Source organism: Triturus cristatus, chromosome 1_2 (assembly GCF_964204655.1).
Source record: "Triturus cristatus chromosome 1_2, aTriCri1.1, whole genome shotgun sequence".
Classification (NCBI taxonomy): Eukaryota; Metazoa; Chordata; class Amphibia; order Caudata; family Salamandridae; genus Triturus; species Triturus cristatus.
In genome coordinates this window covers 582,977,630-583,002,190 of record NC_140580.1, presented here as the reverse complement: position 1 = coordinate 583,002,190, position 24,561 = coordinate 582,977,630, and the positions used below count along the sequence as shown (strand labels likewise).

The following is a 24,561-nucleotide window of genomic DNA, read 5'->3' as shown; positions in this document are numbered from 1 at the left end:
AGTATTCCAATTGCCTTGATGGCCAAGTGCATATTCTCCGATAGTTGCAGTGTTCAAGTTACTTGCAAAGGATGAACCTCCTTATCAGTCATCAAAGAGCTGGCTTCCTTGACCTCTGCTCCTTGCCTATAACTTTACTAAATTTTTCAATGAGTTCTGTGTGTTTCCCCTATATTACCTTTCACAACCTTCTCTGCCCTCCCTAATATCTGCATTAGAACTCTTACCAGCCTTTCATTTCTATAAGCTCTTGTGTAGGAGAATCGATCTTCAGACATAATTCCTCTAGGGATGGTTCTGTATTGCTTATACTTTTCTGGCTTTCAATTTCTCCTGTTGATAACAAAAAATGCAAAAATATGATTGCACAAATACACAGCTGCATCAGAAGAATCTATGTTAAATCAGTGAAAATTTTAAAACACAAGGTCAAATTACACACATAAAGCTTTGATTAAAAAAAAATGCTGTCCCGATTATAGCTGTTACAAATTAGTCAAAATCCAGTTTGAAATTGATGACCGAGAATGTATAATAAAGCATGGCTCAATCCTATTGCAAATGGTTCCCATAGCAATTAAACCTAATTTGGGTAGTCAAAGCAAGGGCTACTAGCTAAAAGAGGAACTAGAGCACTATTGTGATTCTTCATTCTGTAACATCAAAGAAATGGGTTAAAACGGCATGGAGAAGGATACCTTTTAAGCTATGGAAGTACAACTTATACTTAACAATTGTTAGGTACTGAACTACCTGCAGTCCGAGAAAAGATCCAAGGGAACAAGATCAAGGGGGGGGGCCCAGCATCTTCTGGACTATGACGAACGAGGACGCGCCTTGGCTTCCCCCGGGTGCTGACCACACACTCGTCTCGCGCAGCTAGTGAATTGGAAGCTCATTTTATCGCTGCACAACGCCGAGGCCGCCTCCTTCCATCGCTCCTTGTCCAGCAGGATTTCTGGGACTGGCAGTCCCCTTGCAGGTGAACGTGTTTGGGCATCCCAGTCAGTGGGTGAATTGGAAGCACTTTAAAGCGCTGCCTGATGCTGGGGCCTCCTCCATCCGCCACTCCTTACCCAGATGGGTTTCTGGGTCTTATAGTCCCCTTGCAGGCGAAAGTGTTTGGGCTTCGCTTTGAGTGCTGGTCATTGTTTTCCCACTGTTTGTAGCCTGGCGATAAGTGTCTGGTGGCAGAGGGTGTCAAAAGCGCTGAAGAAGTCGAAGGAAGATGAGGACGGTGGTCTGTCCACTGTCGAGGATGGTGCGTATTGTCATCTGTGGCAGTGATAGGGGCTGTTTCAGTGGTGTGGTTGTTTAAGAATCCTGATGGCAAGACATCCAGGAGTTTGTGGCATTCTAGGTGGTCATAGTTGCCTGTTGATGGTCTTCCTGGTGACTTTGGCTGGGAAAGGGAGCAACGAGATGGGTCAGTAGTTGGTGAGTACTTTGGGGTCGGCTGAGGATTTTTCTGAGGAGGGTGGTGACTTTGGCGTGTTTCCAGTTATCTGGGAAGGTGGCTATCTTGAGGGAGGTGTTGATGATGGGAGAGAGTGCAGCACTGATCGTGGCTCTTTCCAGGTTGTAGATATGGTGGGGAAAGTGATATGTGGGTGTCCTTAGTGGATTGTCTTCATTATTGCTGCAGTGTCCTTGATGGATAGAGGGTTTCATGCTATCAGTTAGTAAGTAGTCTTTGGTTGAGGAGTTTAGCAGGCTGTGTAATGTCCTACTCTTCCACCAGTGTGTCTACCTGTCCCTTTTGTTGGTCACAGAATATTGTGTTGTTCCCTCCATTGACCCCAGATTTTGATGTATTTTTGGGGGCAGGCTCTGGACACTGCCTCTTCGGCCAGTGAGCTATAGTCCATTCCTCTCAACCATTTTGCTCTGGGTTTTTAAGATCTTACATAGAGTTACTAATCAAGGTTGCCTTTATTTCAAGCCTGTTCAAGCATGAATATGGTATTTTGCTTCAACCTTTACCGCGCCTGCCACAAATTGTCTGTTAGTTCCCTATTTTTCAGATCCATGTTTTTTGTCAGTCGAAGGATTTTTCTGATTCTGTTCACCATAAATGGTTTTGAAGTATAGGGGCAAGCCCCATGGAGATAAGGGGAGAGCAATTGTGTGATTTTGTTTCATGTCTTTAATTTGGTGTTATGTGAGCAAGGCGAGCCTTTCTTGCTGAATTGCTTTTTGATAGAGTAATTGTATTGTCGTACTGCTACAATGTATATGTAGATATCAAAGTCATAGATTCCTTGTGACCCTAAGATAGTTAGGCACTGCATATGGAAGGGTGCCTCAATATGGAGATGAGATTTTTGTGCCATTTGAAATGTCTCCTTGATAAATCGATTGGCTCTTTAGACTTGGCATAACCCATGTCTGGTAGAAAAGAATTCATCCATCCAATAAATTCTATTCCAACTTTCCTCCAAGGGCCTTTTGGCAACTCACCTGATGTAATGCACTTACATATCTTCATGGTTTTGTCAGCATTGTTTCAAATTGCAGATTTGCTAACATAAATCTCTACCTCTCAGTCATTAATGACCACAGAAGGAACTTTATGCCATCAACACATCACGATGTAATACAACTTCACCCTCGATCATAAGAAAGTTCCTCTTTCACTTTCCAGAATGGTTGTAAATTTTCACCCAACACTTTTTCATGGGACTACCCTCCCACACTGTTTTCCTTTCCCTCTCCTCCATATTTCATCTGGGAGTGTCCCCTGAATATAGGATTAACAATAATGATGGGGTAAATTGTTTAGGACAGAATATCGAAAATCAAATATTGACAGGTAATTAAGTGTAGTTTTTCTGTACCTGACACCCCATATATGTACCGTCACTGTACATATATCTTCAAATTACATAGATGTGGAGTTAGGAATAGTGAATCTATACTTCCCTATAAGGAATTACCTTTTGATATTTTGTACCTTGATATTCTCTCCTCAATAGAAGTATGGCACGATATTGTTGGTGGCGATATTGAGTAGTACATTTTCTCATCTATGTCCATGGCACCTAGCTACTCTTTTATGGTTACTGCTGCTATTGCATCACTACATCTAACAACCATGCTACTGTTAAATCCTCCTCATCATTCCACTGATTTTCATCCACTACTCTTCACATGGGGTGCATACGTATGCAGCCCGTACCTTCAGTAGACCAGAGATATGTTCAATTTAGAACTGATACTCTTGTAGCTGGTGTCGTCCATAGTTTAAAGAATGAGGAAACATTCTTGACAAAATTGTGCGCAAACTCTGCCACCCATAATAATTCTGGCCATTGCATTTCTGATCTAACAAAAATAAGGGAAAATACTGTTCTAGCTCTTGATTCACCATTTCAGATTGCCCATCTGTTTCTGGGTTATAATTGGTGGACAGTTTAGATTCCATACCTAAGCCTTGCATGAAGGACCTGTAGAAGCGTGAAAGGAAATGAGAGCCCCTATCTGAGATTATCAAATGTGGAATTCCATGGGCCCTGACAGTGTTGATTAAATAGTTGACTAGCATTTGGAATTTCCTTTACGGTAACTGAATGGCTCATTTCAGTGAAAGTGCCTACTAATAATGAAATGGTATTATAACCCTGGCTGGAAGGTAAATCAATGTTTAAGTCCATAGTAACTGTATGACATTAGTGAGGGGGTATGGGCAAAGAGTGTAAATTATCCAGGGGGCCTGTCTACTGGGGATTCCTCTGGAACACATCTCCCAAGTGAATACATATTTTCAAATGTGTGAAGTCATGTCTGACCACCAAAACACATGCTTACTCTTGTGGATACCTTTATATCTAGCCAATGGACTGTCAGGACATTCTTGTAAAGCTCTTGTTGGAATTGGTAGGCAAATGCAAGGCTCCCTCATGATAGGGAAGTTGGTTATTTATTTCTCTTCTGGAGTCCAGACAAGACCATTCTAACATTTCTCTGTGTCAGGACCTCTTGTGTCTTCTTCACAATTGCATGATGTATTGGAACAAATTATATTAAGGTTTGGAATAATAGGCTGTAGATGCACTGAATGTTCACTTGGTTCTGTTTGAATCATAACCTTTTGACTTCTGGGGACCCCCACCGAATCACTAATGGAACCAGGAGCCCTCACCTAAGTAAGTTCTATATTTGAACCTCAAAACATTGAACAAATATACAGAAAGAAGTATAACTCAATTGAATACACACATTATGGAATATTTCATTTAATTCACAAACACAAAAATTTAAATTATAATGGCAAGGTTGGACCTTTTTCAAAATTGAGTTTTATTTCTAAAAGCTAAAGTGATATGCTAGACTCTTTTTGCTATCACTTTGTCTTTTTTGCTCCAAATGCATGCCCTCTTTTTTCAGTGCATACCAGTGCTGCTTCAATTAAGTTACTGATTGTCCATACTAGGTTTCATTTGCTGTACTTGTGTTGTTCACAGAAATCAAAATAAGGGCACCAACTTAATTTTTAGCTTCCAATTTTTAATTCCTTCACATTTACAAGGCATTTTCAAACTTCAAATTCCAATTTTGCTTTTTTATGTATATGTACTTTATCAATCTGTAATATTATTTAATTTTTCAAACAGTTGCGGACCCCTTCCCCCGCATAGACATTGCAATCCCTAGTGGTCAAAAACCACAGGTTAAGAATCGCTGCCATGAGCAGAAATGTATTGCAAAATCAAAGTCAACAAATAAAGTGACCATTGTAATTGCTTAGGAGTGAGTGTTGTAGCAGCCTTAAGGTACTGTAAAATGTTTATGATCAATAAGTACAGTAGCTACATATCTGGCTCCTAATAGATATTCCCATTCTTGAAAGGCATCCTTTAATGCCAATAGCTGCTTTTCTGTAATTGGGTAGTTAATCTCAGCAGATGTTAGTTTCCATGGACCACTAGTTTTAACAGGCTAGTGATCTTGTGACACTGGATAACACTCCTGCAATGACTTGACCAGAAGTGTCCGCTTCTAAATAAAATAGTTTCATGGGATCAGAATGAAGAAAGAGTGGTGCTGTTGTGAAAGTCTACTTCAAAAATTTAAAGGCTTTTTCAGCTTCCTTTGTCCATATGAAAGTTCTTTTCAGAGTAGTTTAGCAATTAGCATGGTCTTTGCGAGAATCCATGGACGAATATCCTGTGGAAATTGCCAAAGCCAACAAAACTCTGGATTTCCTTCCCATTAGTGAATGACTGCTATTCCATAACTGCCTTCACTTTCTTTTCATCAATTGAGATTCCATTGGCAGACCAGCAAATCACAAGAACTCCACTGATCTTACATTAAAAGTTCTCTACTCCAGTTTTACATACAATCGATGTTCCCGTAATTTTCCCCATTCCTACTTATCATGTTTAATATGTTCTTCTTGGGTGTCTGAAAAGAGTAAGATATCATCCAAGTATACACACGCAAGCCATTAGAGCTTTCATTATACCATTAATACAGTGCTGGAAAATGGCCCAGGACAATTGCATAGACCATATGACATCAAATAACCCATACTTTAAGACAAAAGAACCTGTCAATCATTTGTCACGCTGTCTGACCTGTTCTTATTTGTTAGGCCCATCTTAAGTCAAGTTGTGTGTATATTTGAACAGTCATAAATTGATACAGCAGAACTGATATGAATGGGAATGATATTGGTTCTTAACTGTAATTTTGTTGACTGTTCAATAGTCAATTCAAGTTCTCAATTCCGCTCCCTTCTTTGGTAAGGTATTTTCCAAGTCACTTAATGTGTAGAGCTACTGCACGGCATCAGAGCTCCAGGTTCTAGCTTGATCTTGGAATCATAACAACGATTCTGGGGTAGTTTTTCTGCTTCCACTTCTCTGAAAAAGTACTTGAAATTCGTTTTACAATATTGATAACAAATATGGAACTCCCCTCAGAAAGTAGTATTGATTGGGTTGGCACATCCAACTCCTCATTATTCCGACAGCAGGGTTTTGAGCAATAGTTCAACGGTATTGCCAGTGTGAATTTTCCCCAGTCTGTTACCAGATTATGCTGTGTGAGCCAGGGCAAGCCCAAAATCAACCAAAAATGTGGTGCATCAGTTAAATTAAGTTTAATTACTTCTCAATGGCCATCAATGTTGATCAGTTCTTTGGCGTAATGTGGCAGTAATTGGCCCTGATAGTACATTTGTTCCATCTACTGCTCTCACCCACTTCCTCTTCTCTTTTAAAATTGGTCTCAGACCAACCTTGAAAGCAGAAATTTCCAGTGGCTCTTGAATATATCATAACTGCCACTCCTTTCTGTTTCACCTGTTGGAAGTTCATTGTCATATATAACACCAGATGAGAGGAGAAAGATTGCATGGTATTTGCCAAATTATGGGGTTGCTCTCATTCTGCATCCATCGTGGCAACTCCTTCTCCTGTTGATGCAAATCTACTCCTTTCAGTTTTGATTTTGTTTTGTGGAACAGTTCTTGAGAAAAACAGTTCTTGTGCCCCAAAATATAAACATAGATTTCCCCATCTTCATTTGTTTTTCTTAGACAAAAGACCATGAGCTTTTCATAGGTTCTATTCCCCCTGGATTATTTTCTTGGAGTTCAACCATTTCTGTTCTCATCCTTACAAAGTTCAGGATATTTTGTTGAAAATCTTTCTTTTTATTGCCTTTCCTTTCTGTTAGTCTATAGTATATTACTAATACCAACTATTTTAATGCTGACACCTCTATAGAGCAATTGTGTACATGAGCCAAGGCATCTTTTAACTCTTCTCAGCAGTGTGGCTAAGCATGGGAGCAGTCAAACGCTCTGACCCATGTTATTCACAGTCACAGTCACAGGTATGGGGTTGGTGCACTGTGCACACAGCCCACATGGAAGCAAAGCACCAGGAATCAATCCTGTACTCATTGCCAAAATCTGTCTTACAGCGACAAGGCATGCAGCTATTGTACGGGACACCTTGCTTGAACAGTTCTGACTACAAGGCGCAGGTGCAGACTGATACTTGCTGCACAGATTCAAAATCTGCAAGTAGATCTATTGACTTCTCTTGGTCTCTCTCCATCTGTTGTTCAAAACCAGGACTCAGTGCTTTAACCCACATCGCTGTGGACATACTCCACTTTTCTCATATTGGGTTTTTAAACAAAGAGGGCCAGACTATCCTGGTGATTGAGTTTGGGTGGGTGGGAGAGTGGGAGTAGAGTTACTGGCTGCAGCATATAATTTATACTGATTGGGAAAGGTTCCAGGACATGTGGGAGAACTTACCCTCCAGGGGGGTAGTCACAATCCTTCCTTGTCTGAGCAACTGTTTTGTCATCCATACTCACTTTAGTACTTATGCATGCTAAGTAATATCTAATTTATTGCTTTTCATTGAAGGCTGGATATTTTTATGTTTGTGGAAAACTATTACAATAAGTTAAGAACAAAATAGCGACAAGACATGCAGTGAGTGTTTATTCTCACAGAAACATCAACAATCACTGTTCCAAGAACCTTGAAAAGGCAACCACATTTTTTTTTTTCTCGGTTTACAGGGAGGCACGCATACATAGACAAAAGGAAGGCAGGACAAGGCAAAAGAAAAGAGAGACAGGGAAAGGCAATAACAATGAAGTCAACATATACAAGATAATGACAGTGAAATGCAGCTTATTACAACGTTTTTATTACATATATATCTTTAAAAATTACTCACACATATAGTGCATTTGGAAGATGTGCCTTTGCCTCCTTGCTCTCTTTATTGTATACATTGTGGTACATCATGGCCTGGAAACGATTCTGCTCTATCTGGCCATCTGAAGAAACAACTGCCACTTGCAACTGTTTCACAAGTTTTCTGTAGATCTCTAATAATAGTCTGTGTAGGAAACCAGAATTTTTTGATTATTGCTGAACCCTATATTTTTTACTGACTTTAGAACTCTCTGCACCTTACCCCTGCTATCCAGTAATAAAGTGTTTGTGGTCCCCCTTTTAACATGGTTGAGTTGGCATACTCCTTATTGGTGGATTTAACTTGTTTGTAATTTCCTGATATGTGGTACATAGTATACTCAGGGCCTGTAAGTTACTAGTGGACTGCAGCACATTGTGTACCATCCTATACAGTAACCGTGCAAACATGGCTTCAGGCCTTCCATTGTAGCCTGACTGTAGAAGTGTAAAAGCTGCAATTTGACTTATCAAAATTAACCCTTTTGGCAGGTAAAAACCTAATTTTTAAACCTTAATAAGTTACACCTATGTAGGCCTTGTAGCCCACAAAGCAGGGTGCATGGTATTTAAAAGTGAATACCACCCAAAATCTATTTTCAATGTGGCAGGCCTTGTTCTATGTAGAAAACCAAGAGTACTTATTAAAATACTAATACTGTATCTCTGGAATGGGACCATATAGAAAAATAATTAAGCAACCATTTTTTTAAAGTTATTAAAAATGCAATTCAATGGTGAATTTGGAATTTTTAATTAATATTAAGAAAAAGTCAATTTTACCTTTCCCTGGCTGAGGTTCCTTGAAGCTAATTTGCACTTGCTTGCAAGCCAGTAATAGCCATGAATAGGTGTGAATATGTTACAGATGCATCCCAGGAGCAAGCCATAGACTGACCTGAATGGGCAGGACTTCTCTGAACTCCACAGAATATGCAGGATGGGGACTGTGGCCATATTTTTTGACACTACAGTGTTTAATCCTGATTGACAGGTCTAAAAGGTTCACATACAACACGTGGTGCACACTTGAAAGGGGAGAGAACAGGATGCAGAGACAATTCTTGTGGTTCCACTGTCTGGTTGCTGTAGGATTTTGCTTTTGTCCTACCAGGCTTTGGTATCTGAGTTTATTGTGGGTACAGTGGCTACCTCCAACTGAAATTTAGTGTTAGATGTAGGAGGACACTAGGTTTACAATAGTACATTCACCTCACACACATGCCCAGCCTTCAGAGCCCAAGTGAAGTGTGGTCAAAGACTTTTGCCATCTTGAAAATGCCTGTTGTGGGTAGTGTTGGCACCGGGAATGTTTATCCTATCGGCTAGGCTGTGCTTCAGAGTCATTCCTACCCACTAGGGAGTGCCAGGCATAAATGCGGTACCTCCAGGAACCCACTTCCACACACATTTGCATGACCTGCAGAAGATCAGAAGAGGACTGGGCCTGCGATCGGTGACCTGTGAGGATCCCTGAAGGACTACATCTGCACCCAGTTGGCTGACTTCCTGTGTGGTTACAGTGAGACGACGAGGAGCAAGAATCATTTTCCTGAAAGTACCCACCTGGCCAATCCCAACGGCACCTGGACTGGACCCTGCTGTTGGCTCGTGAGTCTTACTTCCTCCCCTGAGGCCCTGGGAGGGTTTAGAAGTGCACCGTTGAGACTTGAAGGACTAAATCAGAAGATAAAATCTTTGACCAAGTTAAACGCGGTTGGTAAATCCGACCCACGCTCCATCGCAGTCAGCCTCAAATTGCACCTAGGTCCTAGTCTACTGCGACCATTGGCTGTCTTTGGCCGTATGTGCATGTTGGTGCTTTTTCTACTTAAAACTTGAAAAATGTATATCTCTGTTCCACTTACAAAATGTTTGTTATTTTGCTTATTAAATGTTACTCTATCATTCTAATATGGTTTGGGATTTTTATTGTTGTTTTGTATTCTGCCTTTATATCTGTTTTAGTACCGCATGAGTATTTTACCCTTTGCCTTAAGATAAGCCTGTCTCTGCTCTGCCATAGCTACCAGAGGGATGCACTTAGGTTAATTTAGTTACTTTGAGGGCTCACCTTGACAAAGGTTCTGATTTCTGATTGTTCCATGAGGTGGGTAGTCACCCACCCCAAATATTAATCCAATTTCTTATAACATGCCACAAATAAATATTAATTCGAACTTGTATTATTAAGAATATTAGCTTTCCGTTTTTGGATTGCAATAGAGATAGTGGTTTGGTAGATGGGTAAAGACACCTACCCTTGATAGTGCGGGAGCCTGAGGATTAGCCAAGTATGGTTTCAAGATCTAACACCCAACTTACACACTTCTTCCTCTGAGAAATTCTGATGGCCCTTTGAAAAGGCAAATTGACCTTTGCCACCGTTTGTGAATGGTGCTAGAACGGCATAAACAATGCATATTTCATTGACAGTTAGAATTTTAAATATTCAGTCAATGATGAGAGGTTGGCAAAGGTTTCAACACCTTTATTTATCTTTGAAAGATTGGTATTGTTTTGTCATATTTAGTCAGATTAGTCTGTTAACAGAAATAAAAGTAAAAATTGCTTAGTGACAGCATAAATCCATACCCAGTGTTCCCTAAAGGAAAACGTCACTAAACTAGCTAAGGGACCTAGCCTGTTCTAAGTAGAACCAATGAAGAGTCCTTTTTTCTTAAAAGAGCAAGAGTGACAATAAGAGAAGAACTTCCAATAAAGAGCCGTTCTGGAATCTCAGCTGAGTTCCCTACAGCTGCAGTAGCAACCGTCAGTAATAGAATGATCTCTGTAATTGCATTGATCAGGAAAAAGTCATTAAATAAAAGGAAATAATGCACCTTTAGAAGTAGCTGTCAGTAACATGCAAAAGATCAACCATTCAGGAGAAGAGTCGCAAGGCAGGGGAGATAGGTCTGAGTTTGGAACCTCGCTCAGTCTTCACTCACTAGCTAGGAACACTCATTATTATAAAATCATACAATATTGTATTGAAATTCCATTAGGTTCTTCCAGCCAATGGGAACCGCTCATCCAATGATGTCGTCAAAATCCGATATCTTCTCCCAGTTCCCGTGGTAAACATTCATGCAGCTATAGTGCTAAACAGTGTTTCAGGACCTCAACACATGGGGAAAAGTTCTCATGATAACCTTCTTACCTAAGCTAAAAGATGCACAATGAATTTCAATATGAAGACAACGCTGGTCAGAAATGAGGAGGCAAACTAGCAATAATATTCTGATGAAGCACATATAAAATGTCTAAATCATTATTTATTATAACAATCACAGCAAGTCTCATTGTATTATCATGAATGACCTAACAAGGGGTAAGGGAATTGAATGAACCACAAGTCTGAAGTCAGTACATTCTAAGCAAGTTGCTGGTGCTAAGTAATTATTCTAATAAATGTCTATTAAGCAGTGAACAAGAGCTGAAAGAGAAAGGCTTTGAGGCCTAACTAAAAGTGCACATTTAAGAATCAAAGTTTAGAACAAAATATTTTAATTATACTATTTCATAAACATTTTGTAAGCACACTTTTCTCTATATATGAAGGATTATTATATCTATTTGCGCTATTAATAAGGATTCTTTCACTTTATGAAGTGGGCACATCTATCTGTTATTTTCTATGTGAAAACACTTCTGCAGCAGCTCAAATGCATTTCTAAACAACAATTCTAACATTGTCTGCAAGGCAAAATTTTATTTTGTAACTAATTTCTTTGAACTCCCTCCATTTTGATGATTTTTAAATCATCACACAATTAGGTTTCACAATCTAATACAAGTCTAGAGAGCACTTTCGTCTTCAGATGTATTTCGTCTTTTTCTTTTGATCTCCCTATAGTGTTGAAATGATTTTGGGTAGTCGTCGTTCATTATTTCCCATAATCCCATGTCTTTCTCATACCTTTATCTCAGAAATTTGTCCTGTCTTTGTGCACGCAGTCTTTACAGCTCATAAATAGGATGTAAAGAAACATTAAGCAAAGTCCTATTGTCAATATAGGCATTAGAATACCTTTAATTATACCCCTCACAGCTGTTGAAAACCAATTGCCAATTGTGCTCAATCCTTTAAAAAAAATCTCGTACAAACTTGGTGTTTACAGTTCCTGTAATTCAGGTGATAGACCTGATATGTTCTTCACAAAGCTTTCAGTCTGCTTGCTTTCATCCTGTATAAATGCATAGGACTGAATTTGTTGCAACATGTGACAGTGAATAGGATGTCTAAAGCAAGATACGTGATACATCTTTGGAATTAGTATGCCTACTAACAGATTCCCTCCCAATCAGCAAGCAACAGGAAGTAAGCATTGCGTTTTCGTTTCCCTGTAGAATTTGCCATGATCCTTCCATCAGCTCAAATGTGTGTTCACTACTACTAATCCCTACATGTCTAGTCCTTTTTAGGTCTCGCCTGGCTACCTGGCTATCGCGTAAGCGATCGCCCAGCAAGACTTATGTAGGGGCTTCAGAAAATGGTCCCAAAGGCTTCCCAGGCAGATCGGGTGGCAGTTACGCGCACAACCACGCGCATTCCATTTGCCACCAGCTACTTCCTGCGCGTGCGCCGCCTCACGCATTCAGACAGATTTAGTAAGGGGCACAAGACCTTAGGAATGCGGTTTATGGCCAGTGCATGTGAGGCATTCAAGCGTGAAGCTGGCATCTGGCATCGGATTTGAAAGCAGCAGACTGCTTTCGCCAGCGCGCACTCGGCCTCACTTCCTGCATCCCCTCTTACAACAATTAACTTTCGTTATAACTCACACCCTATATGCTCGTTCCCTCCCACCCTTCCTTTGATGTCTGCTTTTCTTGTTGTTTACAAACCATGCCACACACTGCTGCACGCCATACACTGCTGCACGCCACACACTGCTGCACGCCGCACACTGCTGCACGCAGCACACTACCGCACGCCACACACTGCTGCGCACACTGTGGCATTACACACTGCTGCATTACACACTGCTGCACGCCGCACACTGCTGCACGCCACACACTGCTGCACGCCTCACACTGCTACACGAAACACTGCTGCAAGCCTCACACTGCTGCACGCCTCACACTGCTGCACGCCTCACACTGCTGCACGCCACACACTGCTGCACGCCTCACACTGCTGCACGCCTCACACTGCTGCACGCCTCACACTGCTGCACGCCGCACACTGCTGCACGCCGCACACTGCTGCACGCCGCACACTGTTGCACGCCACACACTGCTGCACGCCACACACTGCTGCATGCCGCTGCACGCCACACACTGCTGCACGCCACACACTGCTGCACGCAGCACACTGCTGCACGCCGCACACTGCTGCACGCCGCAAACTGCTACACGAAACACTGCTGCACGCCACACACTGCTGCACGCCACACCCTGCTGCACGCCACACAATGCTACACGAAACACTGCTGCACGGCACACACTGCTGCACGGCACACACTGCTGCACGCCGCACACTGCTGCATGCAACACACTGCTGCACACTGCTGCATTACTCACTGCTGCATGCTGCACGACACTGCTGCACGCAGCACACTGCTGCACGCAGCACACGCCGCACACTGCTGCACGCCGCACACTGCTGCACGCCTCACACTGCTGCACGCCGCACACTGCTGCACGCCGCACACTGCTGCACGCCTCACACTGCTGCACGCCTCACACTGCTGCACGCCGCACACTGCTGCACGCCGCACACTGCTACACGCCACACACTGCTGCACGCCACACACTGCTGCATGCTGCTGCACGCCACACACTGCTGCACGCCGCACACTGCTGCACGCCGCACACTGCTGCATGAAACACTGCTGCACGCCACACACTGCTGCACGCCACACACTGCTGCACGCCACACACTGCTGCACGCCGCACAATGCTACACGAAACACTGCTGCACACCACACACTGCTGCACACTGCTGCATTATTCACTGCTGCATGCTGCACGACACTACTGCACGCAGCACACTGCTGCATGCCGCACACTGCTGCACGCCCCACACTGCTGCACGCCACACTCTGCTGCACGCCGCACACTGATGCACGCCGCTGCACGCCACACAGTGCTGCATGCCTCACACTGCTACACGAAACACTGCTGCACGCCGCACACTGCTGCACGCCGCACACTGCTGCACGCCGCACACTGCTGCACTCCACACACTGCTGCACTCCACACACTGCTTTTATGCGAGTTTATGCTACTGACATTGTAAATGACAATGCCTTTTATTTGTTTTAAAACCAAAACATAAATAAAAAGCATTGTAATTTTACAATGCCAATAGCTCAAACTCTTATAAATGCGAGACCTATTGCATTGCAAATGCTTGTTTTTAATGTGTGTCTCCTGTAAAAAACACATTTTCCTTTATAGCTATTGTCTAATCTAGGATGAACCATTTTCTTTCTAAATTCATTTCCTTCCTTTTTCCATGCATTCTTCAACTCCCCTTTGGCCCTGTACTCGCTCCCATCCACCCCCGCTGGTACAGCCAGTCCGTCTCCAGGCTTACCCCCATCCAACTGTGCCACTATCTGTCAGCCTTCTCCAATGCGTTCTCCCCGCTACCGACACCCCTGCTGCCGGAGACCAGTTACCCACTTTTTCTAGCCAAGGGAGTACTGCTGCCAAATTAGATATCAAATCAGGCTGACCCGGCGTGCTCCCGAATGGGCCCACAGTCATGGGCACCAGTGGGTCCTGTGGGGTGCCCCCCGCTGCTCCCAGCTGCCCGTCAGTGGGGAGAGGCGCACCTGGTGTACTTGGCTGACCCCCCCCCCAGGACCTCATGCCCCCTCGTTTGCTGGCTGATCTCCCCGCACCTATATTAGGCTGCCCACCGGTGGCATGTAGGACTGGTACAGGCTCCACCAAACGGGGCACCACCCCCTCACAGGCTGGTGGTGTGGTCCCATCAGTCCCATCCCCTTCCCTTGGTGGAGGCGCCCCACCTTTCTTCGGTCTAATCCTTTTAGGCACTGGTGGAAAATCTGCCTTAGGCCTGGGCCTATCCTCTGCCCACTCTTGGCCATTCACTTTATCCTTTAAAGCAGCTAAAGCCTGGCCCATATCATCAACTTTCTTCATCATGGAGTCCATTGCCCCCATTTTACGCATCATCGTCTCCATAAAACGGTCCATGGGCGAACGCTGCTCTTTCCGCTTCACCTTAGGGGCCATTTCTCTACAAAACTCCAATGCACTGCACCACTCAATAGAACAGCAACCTAATAGCTGGAACCAGGATCCCACAATATGCTGTGCACCAATGTAGTAGCAGGTTAATTAGGGAACAAAACACACCCCCTAAGCATCAACTCAAAACAATGGCACAGACACCACAGCCCACTGTGCTCCGGTCTGGGACACTGCCCAGACCCTTACCTCAAAGAAGTAGCAGCCCCCTGGCCGGCCACAGCACCCACGCAACCAGAGCCACGCCCACCAGCTAGTCCAGTGGGTCGGATGAGCAACCCGCGTGGCTCCTGGAAGCGATGAAGATGCAGGCTTACCGGAACTGCCAAAGCGAAGTTCCCACGTCCTTTTCTCCAATGCCCACAATAATCCTTTGGAAAACAGACAAATCAGCTGCTCAATCCCCCTGAAGCGCTGTCCTTGCTCCCCTGCTCAGTCTCAAGGAAGCGATGTCCCTGCAGTGGGTAAATATAATGCCCCGCCTCGCCCGGGTCCGTGCCCGCCTTGCAATTTTCTTCCTTTTACCATGCATTTTCTAAAATGTTTCCCTTTCTGTCTGCAGTCTTTGTCATGTACCTCTCTTCTAAAGCCTTCTCTGCAGGTTGCATTAAGCATGTTAAGTTACTCTTATAAGCTTTGACACTATCTACAGGTAACTGTGGAAAAAGATAATACCAAGCTGTATCCATTGATTTTGATTGCAGGTGTAAATTCATGCTCTCTATTAAAAGCACTCTAGATAACACTAAATCACATTTTGAGTAAAATATTCAAAGTATCTTCACCTATAAACTAATGAAAGCAGAATACTACAAGAGAGTTCGTAAGACAAAGTAATGTGATATGTGACTTCCTCAGAAACAGAAGTCGGCAAGTGTACACAAACATAACAATCTTTAATATCTTAAGCATTAGTGCATTCTTGCACTAGTCTAGAGTATTAATTAGTAGAGTAAACTTCTATCTTACAAATGTTTTAGTAAAGGCACTATACCTAAAATGTGTATGTGTATTTGTGATATTGGTATTACGGGGCTCTGGATCAGGAGATAGGTAAAATCCTACTAATACTATTGTAATAATTATTACTGTTATTATGAAAACATGATATATTCACACCTATTTCTGATGCAACACAGCATTCTTAAGTCAGTACTTTCTTAATGCGCTGTAGAGGATTAGCAGACGATCTTCTTTGAAGCTGTAAAGAGGTTTTTTTTCCTTCTTAGATCGTCTTTCTCAGTTTTCATTGTTAGTACAATTCTTTAATTGACAATCCTTGACCCTACACTGTGTTCTTCTAAAATGTTAACCCTATTTATTCTGTAACTCTCTTCTCAGACCTACGTTAGTCTTCTGTAAAACAAATAACTAAAACAAATAACATCCAATAGGCACAGTTCATAATTGATCTTATTGCATTAAATTTGTTCTCACTTTCTTTTAGTTGAGCTTACAAATAACAATGTCTCTATTATTTCAAGGGGGTTCTAGCAGTTCAGGACTCACGCTGCACAGATCTTCCAAAATCACATTTAATGCTACATTTAGGAAATAAGACCATTCAGGTGCAGAATATCTTCAGCAAGGTACTCAAGTTGTCCTAGATCTCCTTAGAACTTGATGATTTGGATTGAGTGAGCCTTCATCCTCTGTCTCACTCTCTTCAGGAACTGTTTCTGGAATTCGTGCTTTGAATAAACTTCTCTTTAGTCTCTCTTTTCTGTGATTTCTTGGACACTTTGCATGACAACCTATTCTTCTTGTCCCAGAGCTAGTTCCTTCACCGGGATCTTGTTGTTTTCCGTGTTCCTTCTCACAGATCTCCTCCACATGCGGCTCAGATTTTTGCTACATCACTTTCTGAGACCTCAATGCCCCTTTGCGATACTTTGGGAACTTTTACTTGTCTTTCAGCCTCCGGATCTTCACCCCTTTCTTCTCCTACTACTTTCTGCACTGGAGTAGGTGCGGTGCTGCAGGTTTAGGTATTCTCTCGACTGGTGGTGCAATCACTAGTGTCCTTCTCTCCAGATCATAGACCAAAGAAGCTTCCTCTGGAATACTCACTCTCTTGGTGTGTGTGGCATGAATTTAGTTTGGAATCCCAGCACATTTAACAGCAGAGTTTGTTGTCAGAATTATTTGTTAGGGGCCTTTCAATATGGGTTCGAGACAAGTCTTCCAAACATGCTTCTTGAGCCTAGTCACCAGGGCTGAGGTAGTGGCACTGTTCTTGATAAGGGTCTCGTGTAGCAGCTGATACCGGATGAGAGACCAAACGAACCACATCAGCGAGTGTCTTGCTGCAGTCCGAAATCATATCATTTGTGATGTTCACTCGGGCATTTGCAGTCATTGCTGCTAGTCTCATTGCCTTCCCTATCAGAATTTCATGGGGGTATTATCCTGTCTTCCTTTGTAGAATACTTTGGGCACTCATCAGCACCAATGGTAAAGCATCTGGCCATTTCAGTGATGTTGAAGCACAAACGTTTGCCAATCTGGACTTTATCGTTCCATTCATTTGACACTTCTGGTGCTGACACTTCTGGTCTGTAACTGCAATGTAGTTTCTGTTCAATCTGTAGTGCAGCACATGGCATGTTCATCACTTCATTGTTGAAGTGTGTTCCTCTGTCTGACTCAGGAAGGACCGGCACGCCGAATCTCGGTATGATCTGTAATAACAACTAGCTACAGTGAGACCGTCATTTCTTCTCGTTGGGTAGGCTTCCACCCATCTTGAGAGTACACAAATGATTACTAGGATATATCTCAACCTGTTGTACACAGGCATCTCAATAAAATCAATCTGTAATCTGTTGAAAGGACCATTTGATATCCCTATGTGTGTGCTTCTAACATGTGTTTTTCTTCCTACGTTGAGCTGTTAACATGTGGCACACCTTCTGCAATTTTCATCAGCAATCACTCGGAACGTGGGATTAAACCTACTTTGTTGAAAGCGTTTCACCATGTCCTCTCTCCCTAAATGTGTGTACCCGTGGTAATATCTGATCATTGGAAACAACAAGCTATCAGGCAACACTGGCCTTCCAAGAGTTGACATCCAGATGTCTTCTGCATTCCTTACACAGCCTGATCTGATCCACCCATTTTTAACTCCTTTAGACACATTTTCTTGACCTCATTTTAAATCTTTCCAAGTGTCAGTTATTTCTATCATCATTGCGAAAGCACTTCCTCCCTCAGATTTGTTTGTGAAACCTCCTTAAAAATGTGCATGCTAGCAATGCACAATACCTGGCTATGGAGTTAGCGTATCTGTTGCCCATGGCAACATACCCGCAGCCTGTTTGGTGTCTTGGACAGTTTACAACAGCAATTTCACTGGGTAACTGCAAAGCTTTGAGCAAATCCTCCACGTGTTTTCCATTCCTGGTTGGCATTCCTGTGGAAGTAAGGAAACCTCTCTGCGAACCATAATTGCCCAAAGTCATGAATTACGCTAAAACCATACTGGCTATCAGTGAAGCTGGTGACTCTCATTTGCGCAGCTAGTCTGCAAGTTCAAGTAAAGGCAGTTATCTCAGCAACTTGTGCAGATGAAAAATTTTGAAGGCAAGAAACTTCGATCACATCATTTAAAGAGCACACTGCATATGCTGCTCTTAGTGTGCCTTCATTTCCTCTATTCATGCATAATACAAGGCAATAGCGATACGCACACTTCCAGTGGGTCAATGGATTGGACAGCAGTTAGACCACCCTCAGGCAGTAAGCAGCTCTGCTCTCATTCTGGGCAAGATACCAGGAAATGCGGTATACGCGATACTACACTGGTAATCAAGGGAAATTGGATTTCCAGCCACATATATTTTTAAATGTAGTGTCCTAACAAAGTATACATGAGCCCCGAAGAAGACCTTAAAGACAAACAACAGGTCCAAAACACATCAGCGTACTACAAAAGTGGCCGGGGGGGGGGCATATCCCGATGAAAAGATTGAGTTACTTATGGGTGAACCCAAAGCATATATTGATATTCTTTAAGATTACTGCGTTAGAATATCTTTTACTTAAACCCCGACCACATAGGGCCACATGATACCTATGGGATCAATTGTTTGAGGGAGCATAATATATACCTAAAGCTTTTGTTTGAGAATTTTCATTTAGACATGTATGTTTAAGTGTTATGTCTGCACAAGCACTATATGTATGGAATTGATATGTTGAAATATTTGGATGTCTAATTTGTACTACGTGTGTATTGTATGGATGTTATATGTTTTCACATTTGCACTATGAATTTACATGAGGAATGACTAGATAAAAAGATTTCATGACAAATCAATACTTGTTTTGTGTCATTTTATGTCAGATCATGTTTATTGTTTGTATAGATGCCTCTTTGGAATAAGGGATACAAACATACATGACACCAAAAATCTACGAATAGGGTATAGGGAGGAGTGACAGGGAGTACATTAAGAAATAGATCAGAGACCTTAATTGCCCAAAGGTACGTGTAAAGGTTACGTATTTACTTAAGTAATGTACTATTTATGGTGTAGGGGGTCCTTTGCTGTATATTTCATTTCCTCTCGGGCATGAACCATCAACAACCAGGACATCTCAGGCTCATTTAGTGGTTCATCCTTAATATCAGGTCTTAGCTTTGTGCATAGTTCAGTGACACTTACGCAATCATGATCAAACTCTTCACATTTATCATCTTGTTCAATTACAGGCATTAAAGTAGAAACATTCAAAACATTGCAACGTTTGATTGTAATATCCGACGCGAGCAAACTTTGTTCATATCGGGTAAGTCTGTTGTGGGTCAGGTACAGAGTTTTGGTCTTACCAGTAATTCCACTGAGTGTGGTGCCATGACAATTAAAGGATATCCCATCACTGTGTTCTCACTCTTTTCAGACTAACACTCACCACTGCTACTGCCTTAAAACAGCCGGGTAGTCCTGCCACTACAGGATCAAGTGTGGTAGAAAAATAAGCTGCCAGTCTTTGGACTCCTCCATGTGTCAGTGTTAAAACCGATATCCACTGTCTACAGTAGCCAGCCATCCCTAGAAACATCCTGATCTCCCTCTGTGTTCTTGGTGGATGGTGTCAACTTTCTCTGGTAACACCTTCCCGACTCCTTTCATAATAATATGTCCCAGATATGGAACTTCTTTTTGACAGTGCTGCAGTTTACCTGGAGACACTTTGTGTCCGTGTTTTGCCAGGTGGTTCAATAATCCAATGTTGTGGTATTTAGAGGCATCACGTGTATCTGAGGCTACCAATAGGTCGTCAATATACTGTACAAGGGTAGTCTCACAGAGCATCTGCAGGGGCTCAAGATTTTTTCTTTAAGATCTGATTGAAAATTGAGGGACTTTCTGTATACCCTTGAGGAATGGGACACCACGTGACTGTCTTCTATTGGAAGGCAAAGGAGAATAAGTAATGGCTATCTTCATGCAAGGGCACTGAAAAGAAAGCCTGACATAGATCAATAAGTGTAACCATTCTGCAGTACATGGAATTTGGAAACGTATAGTAACAGGATTTGGCACTACAGGACAACAAGGCCCCACTATTTCATTGATCTGTCTTAGGCCTGGACAATCCTATACTTGCCATTAGGATTCTCCAACCCCATTATAGATGAAGTACATGAACTCCCAATCAAATTGTTTATCATCCCTTTCTGAAGTATATCTTTGATTACTAACTGTATTCCTTCAATGGTCTCTGGGGACAAACGATAAGATGGTGTTCTGGCAAAAACAGCATTCGGTTTTAATTTGATTTGGACTGTATAAGTCCAATGTCCTTCCCTGTAAAATCCCAGACTTCGGCTTTTTCTGTGTCTCAGAGTTCTTCTGGCAGTTCAGGAATGGTCAGTAGAGGGAACATTTATACTTCAGCATTTCTGCTTCACATTTTAAATTCAACATCAATATCATGAGTCTGGATTTCAACACTGTCCAGTGTACAGTATATTGCGCAATTTAACTTACCTAGCTGACAGCAGGGCCTCCCTTCAGGCTCTAAATCAGCCCCTCTGTCTGTAATAACAATGTTGTTTTATGTTTCATACTATTAACCTACACAACCGATTCTCAAATCAACACCAATCATTCTTGTGCAAGAATGTAAAAATGTACTTTGTGATCCAAATGGATAAATGTTTAGAACCTTTTGTAAAGTTCGGCAGTTTTGTGAAACCCCAAACTTTGTATTCTTTCATGTCTGGTAGCTGCAACATGTGAATCTGCAACCCTTCTCAAATATAATACCGTTCCTCACAGCCGATAACAGGACGAAAAAGAAAGTGACTCATCGAGAGCGGAAGCAGGACTTCTCAGCCTTCAAGCAAGCGGACAGCGAGATGAAGGTGAAAATATCACCACAGCTTCTACTGGCAATGCACCGTTTCCTAGCAACAGGCAAGTGCTGGCTTATCACAGTTTGACATCACTAGCAATCCAGAGGCCAGTTTCTCACCGGAGATTGGAAGTATGCGATGGGGCAGCGGTTTGCAAGTGTGAGCAAGTATAACAAAGCTTTTAGTTAAATGTTTTATTTTTTGCATCTCTTGCATTTCAATGAGTAGTACATACTTGTACAAATATTGTTAATGACAGCGACCTTCTCTCCTTTGAAGATGTACTTTTATGGGCGTATGGTATTCAACAAGTTGTATGCGAGAATTGGCAAAGCCATCAAGTACTACGTTTTTGCTATATTGGTGAAGATTGAAATGGCTGGAGTAGTTGTTATTCCTTTTAATTGTAATTAACCACTTAATGTACATTTGAGTAAGGAATATATTTTGCGAATGTTTGTGTTATGTGTATTTGTTCCTGCAACAATGTAGTTTTTTGCTAACCTTTATAAATGAAATATCTCATATTGCAGTGCTTGACGTCTAAGAGGCCTGGAAATAGGCGTTGCTGTTACTCAAACTAATTATTGAATTTATTGGTCACGGTAGAATGAGAGTCCAAGTCCATTTAATTTAAAGTATTTCTAATGCACGAACGTTCACCCGTGGGCATGCTGGCTCTATAATGGTCGATGCTCCTACAATTCAATGTTAACGAATGAGCCATGCCTTTAACAGCTTCATAAAGTTGAACACATATTTTTCTGTTCATAAGGTACCTGGCAAACTATTCCACATTAGCCCTATGACTACTGAAAATTATACTGCTCCTAGGGTACTTCCACGAAAGTGGACTCATTTACCAAACTCTCTTTTTCCGAATGCAGGCTACGTCTTGGAATGTATGTTATAAGCCTCTTGGTTAGTGGGCTGGGCTTATAGTTGTGTAAATGTTTTATGAACTAAGCATGATGACTTGAACTTGATTCTGTGGGACCCAGAAAGTCAATAGAGCTTAGCTAAGCCCATTGAAACTGAATCCAATTTTCTGATCTTCAGAACCTCTAGCAGCCGCTTTCTGGTCCAATTCTAACCTGCTTAACAATTTAAATGGTAATCTACAGTAGACAGTGTTGCAGTAGTTCCGCCTGGCAGATATAAAGGATATTAAAAAGGTGCACAATCCTCTTCAGCAAACTGAATGGAAACATGCAAGTTATTGTCACTGCTTTTAGCTTCTCCTCTATAGTTAGACCAGAGTCTATCTGATTTTCAAGGGTTTTCACCTTCTCCCCCTGAATCGTATTCCGCCCTTTAGTAGGGGCCCAGAAAGCACTGTTTCACATGGAAGACTGGCAAAAGGTAAGACGATTTTAGTCTTTCTGTCATTCAGCACACAGCCTCATCCACCTTTACACCTCATACAAGTAGTTTTGAAAATGTAAGCTAGGGTTACCATCTACTGCAAAAACAATCTGTGTGTCATCTGCATATATGAGTGTGGTAAGTCTGAAATGTTTAATAACTTGTGCCACAGAGATTATATATAGATTCAAAAGGAGTAGCGAAAGTAATGCCCCCTGTGAAACTCCACAAGACAAGGGTTGCAAACCAGACAAGTGCTGGCCTAGTTCGACTTCCTCGGTTTGGTCCGACAGAAAGCTGCCAGACCACTATAGAGCTAAGGCGCCATTTATACCACAATTCACCAGGCATTTCAGAAAGCACCTGGTGATTATCGGTATCAAATGCCACAGATAAATCCAGTAGCATGAATGGAACAGGAATTACACGATCGTCGTGATGTTGTAGATAATCTAAGCTAAATTGGCTCTGCCGAGATGAGTCTTGTGACTTTCAGGTCATATCAGCAGTCTGGAGAGAATGTTTAACGCACTGAGCCATTTTCTCAGCTATTATTTAATTTATTGCTGCATGCCAGAGGTAGTAACCATGAATGCCAATATTTTAAAGTTACGTCAAAGTCATTACCTCCTCGTTAGTCTTCCTCGCCACATGACTAACAAAGTGAGCTTCTGCTCCACACCAGAACCCTCCAAAGCAAAAAACGGCAGCCTCCCATGCATCCCATCCCCTCCCAATATGGCCGACCCAGTACACTCCATGACCACTATAAGAAGAGAGCCGGCCCAACCCCAAAGCCTGTTTTTTGAGTTCTGCGCACGTCTCTCCAGTTTCGTCAGGTAAGTGGTCTCGGGTTGGAGGTCCTGCTCTAGCGGACCCTAGGATCTTGGACTCTCTTTTCCCCTCTTTCCCCTGGTGTGTTCTGTATATGGCCGGTTAGGCTCTTCTCCAGCGGGCCGAGTGTTCCCGGGGGGGGGGGGTTGGTGTCCCGGGTACTGTTTGGGTTGGAGGCCGGCGCCCTGCCGTCCCTCCGCTGTGTGGGATTATGTCTGAATGTCCCTTTACCCTGTGCCTGGTCTTGTCCCTGCCCGCCTGCCTTTCGTGGCACTGCGGCGGGCGGCGGTTGTGTGTGTCTCATTCCCTGCTTGGCTTGGTTTGGGGGGTGAGATCCAGTACAGTGGAGCGGTTTCGCTGCTTGGCTTGGTTCTCTCGTGGATGGTGGTCACCCTTGCGGTGTTGCTGTGTTTGTCGGACTGCGTCTCTCTTTCTGCTGTGGCTTTTTTAGGGTCGCTGTGGCGGGGATGCCCTCTGTTCCATCGGTTCCTCTCTCTGGACTTTTGCTCCCCTATCGCTTTTGGGCTGTCTGTTGGGCTGTCCTGGTGTGGTTGGTCCGGCTTGCGCTTTTCTGTTCTGGGCCCTGTTTACTGTGTCCTTTGGCTCCGTGCGGTCTGGTCCCGTGCTTTTCTCTGACCTCCTTCGGCTTTTGCTTGGGGCGGATTTCCTGGCGGCTCTTGTGTCTCTGGGGTACGGGTTTTCGGCCTTCCCGGTGTCTTTCGGTCCCAGGCTGGTTCTTCCTACTCGTGGTTGCCTCTCTCCTGGGTGGACTTTCCACTCGTACTGGTCTGTTGGGTTTGCCCTCTTTCGTGGGCGTCCCCTTCTGGTCTATTGGTTGCTTGTGAGTTTCCATGAAGCCGCTTGGCTTTGGTATGTGTTCACTTTGTTAGTCATGTGGCGAGGAAGACTAACGAGGAGGTATGGCCTGATTACTTACCGGTAATCTTCATTACTCCGAGATAGTCTTCCTCGCCACATGAGTTCCCATCCCTCCCTCCCTGTCTGGCTATCTGCTTCATGTTTGGGCTTGGTAGTT

General features: G+C 42.9%; 1 protein-coding gene across 7 annotated transcripts in view; it reads left to right on the top strand.

Annotated features, from left to right (window-relative positions):
- The window catches only part of CNNM2 (cyclin and CBS domain divalent metal cation transport mediator 2), a 1,019,413-nt gene that overhangs the window by 675,865 nt on the left and 318,987 nt on the right, over window positions 1-24,561 (top strand). For all 7 annotated transcript variants that reach the window (XM_085606606.1, XM_085606603.1, XM_085606596.1 and 4 more), the window contains exon 3: window positions 21,250-21,387. In XM_085606606.1, the coding sequence (XP_085462732.1) occupies window positions 21,250-21,387 (138 nt within the window). The remainder of the gene's footprint in view (window positions 1-21,249; window positions 21,388-24,561) is intronic.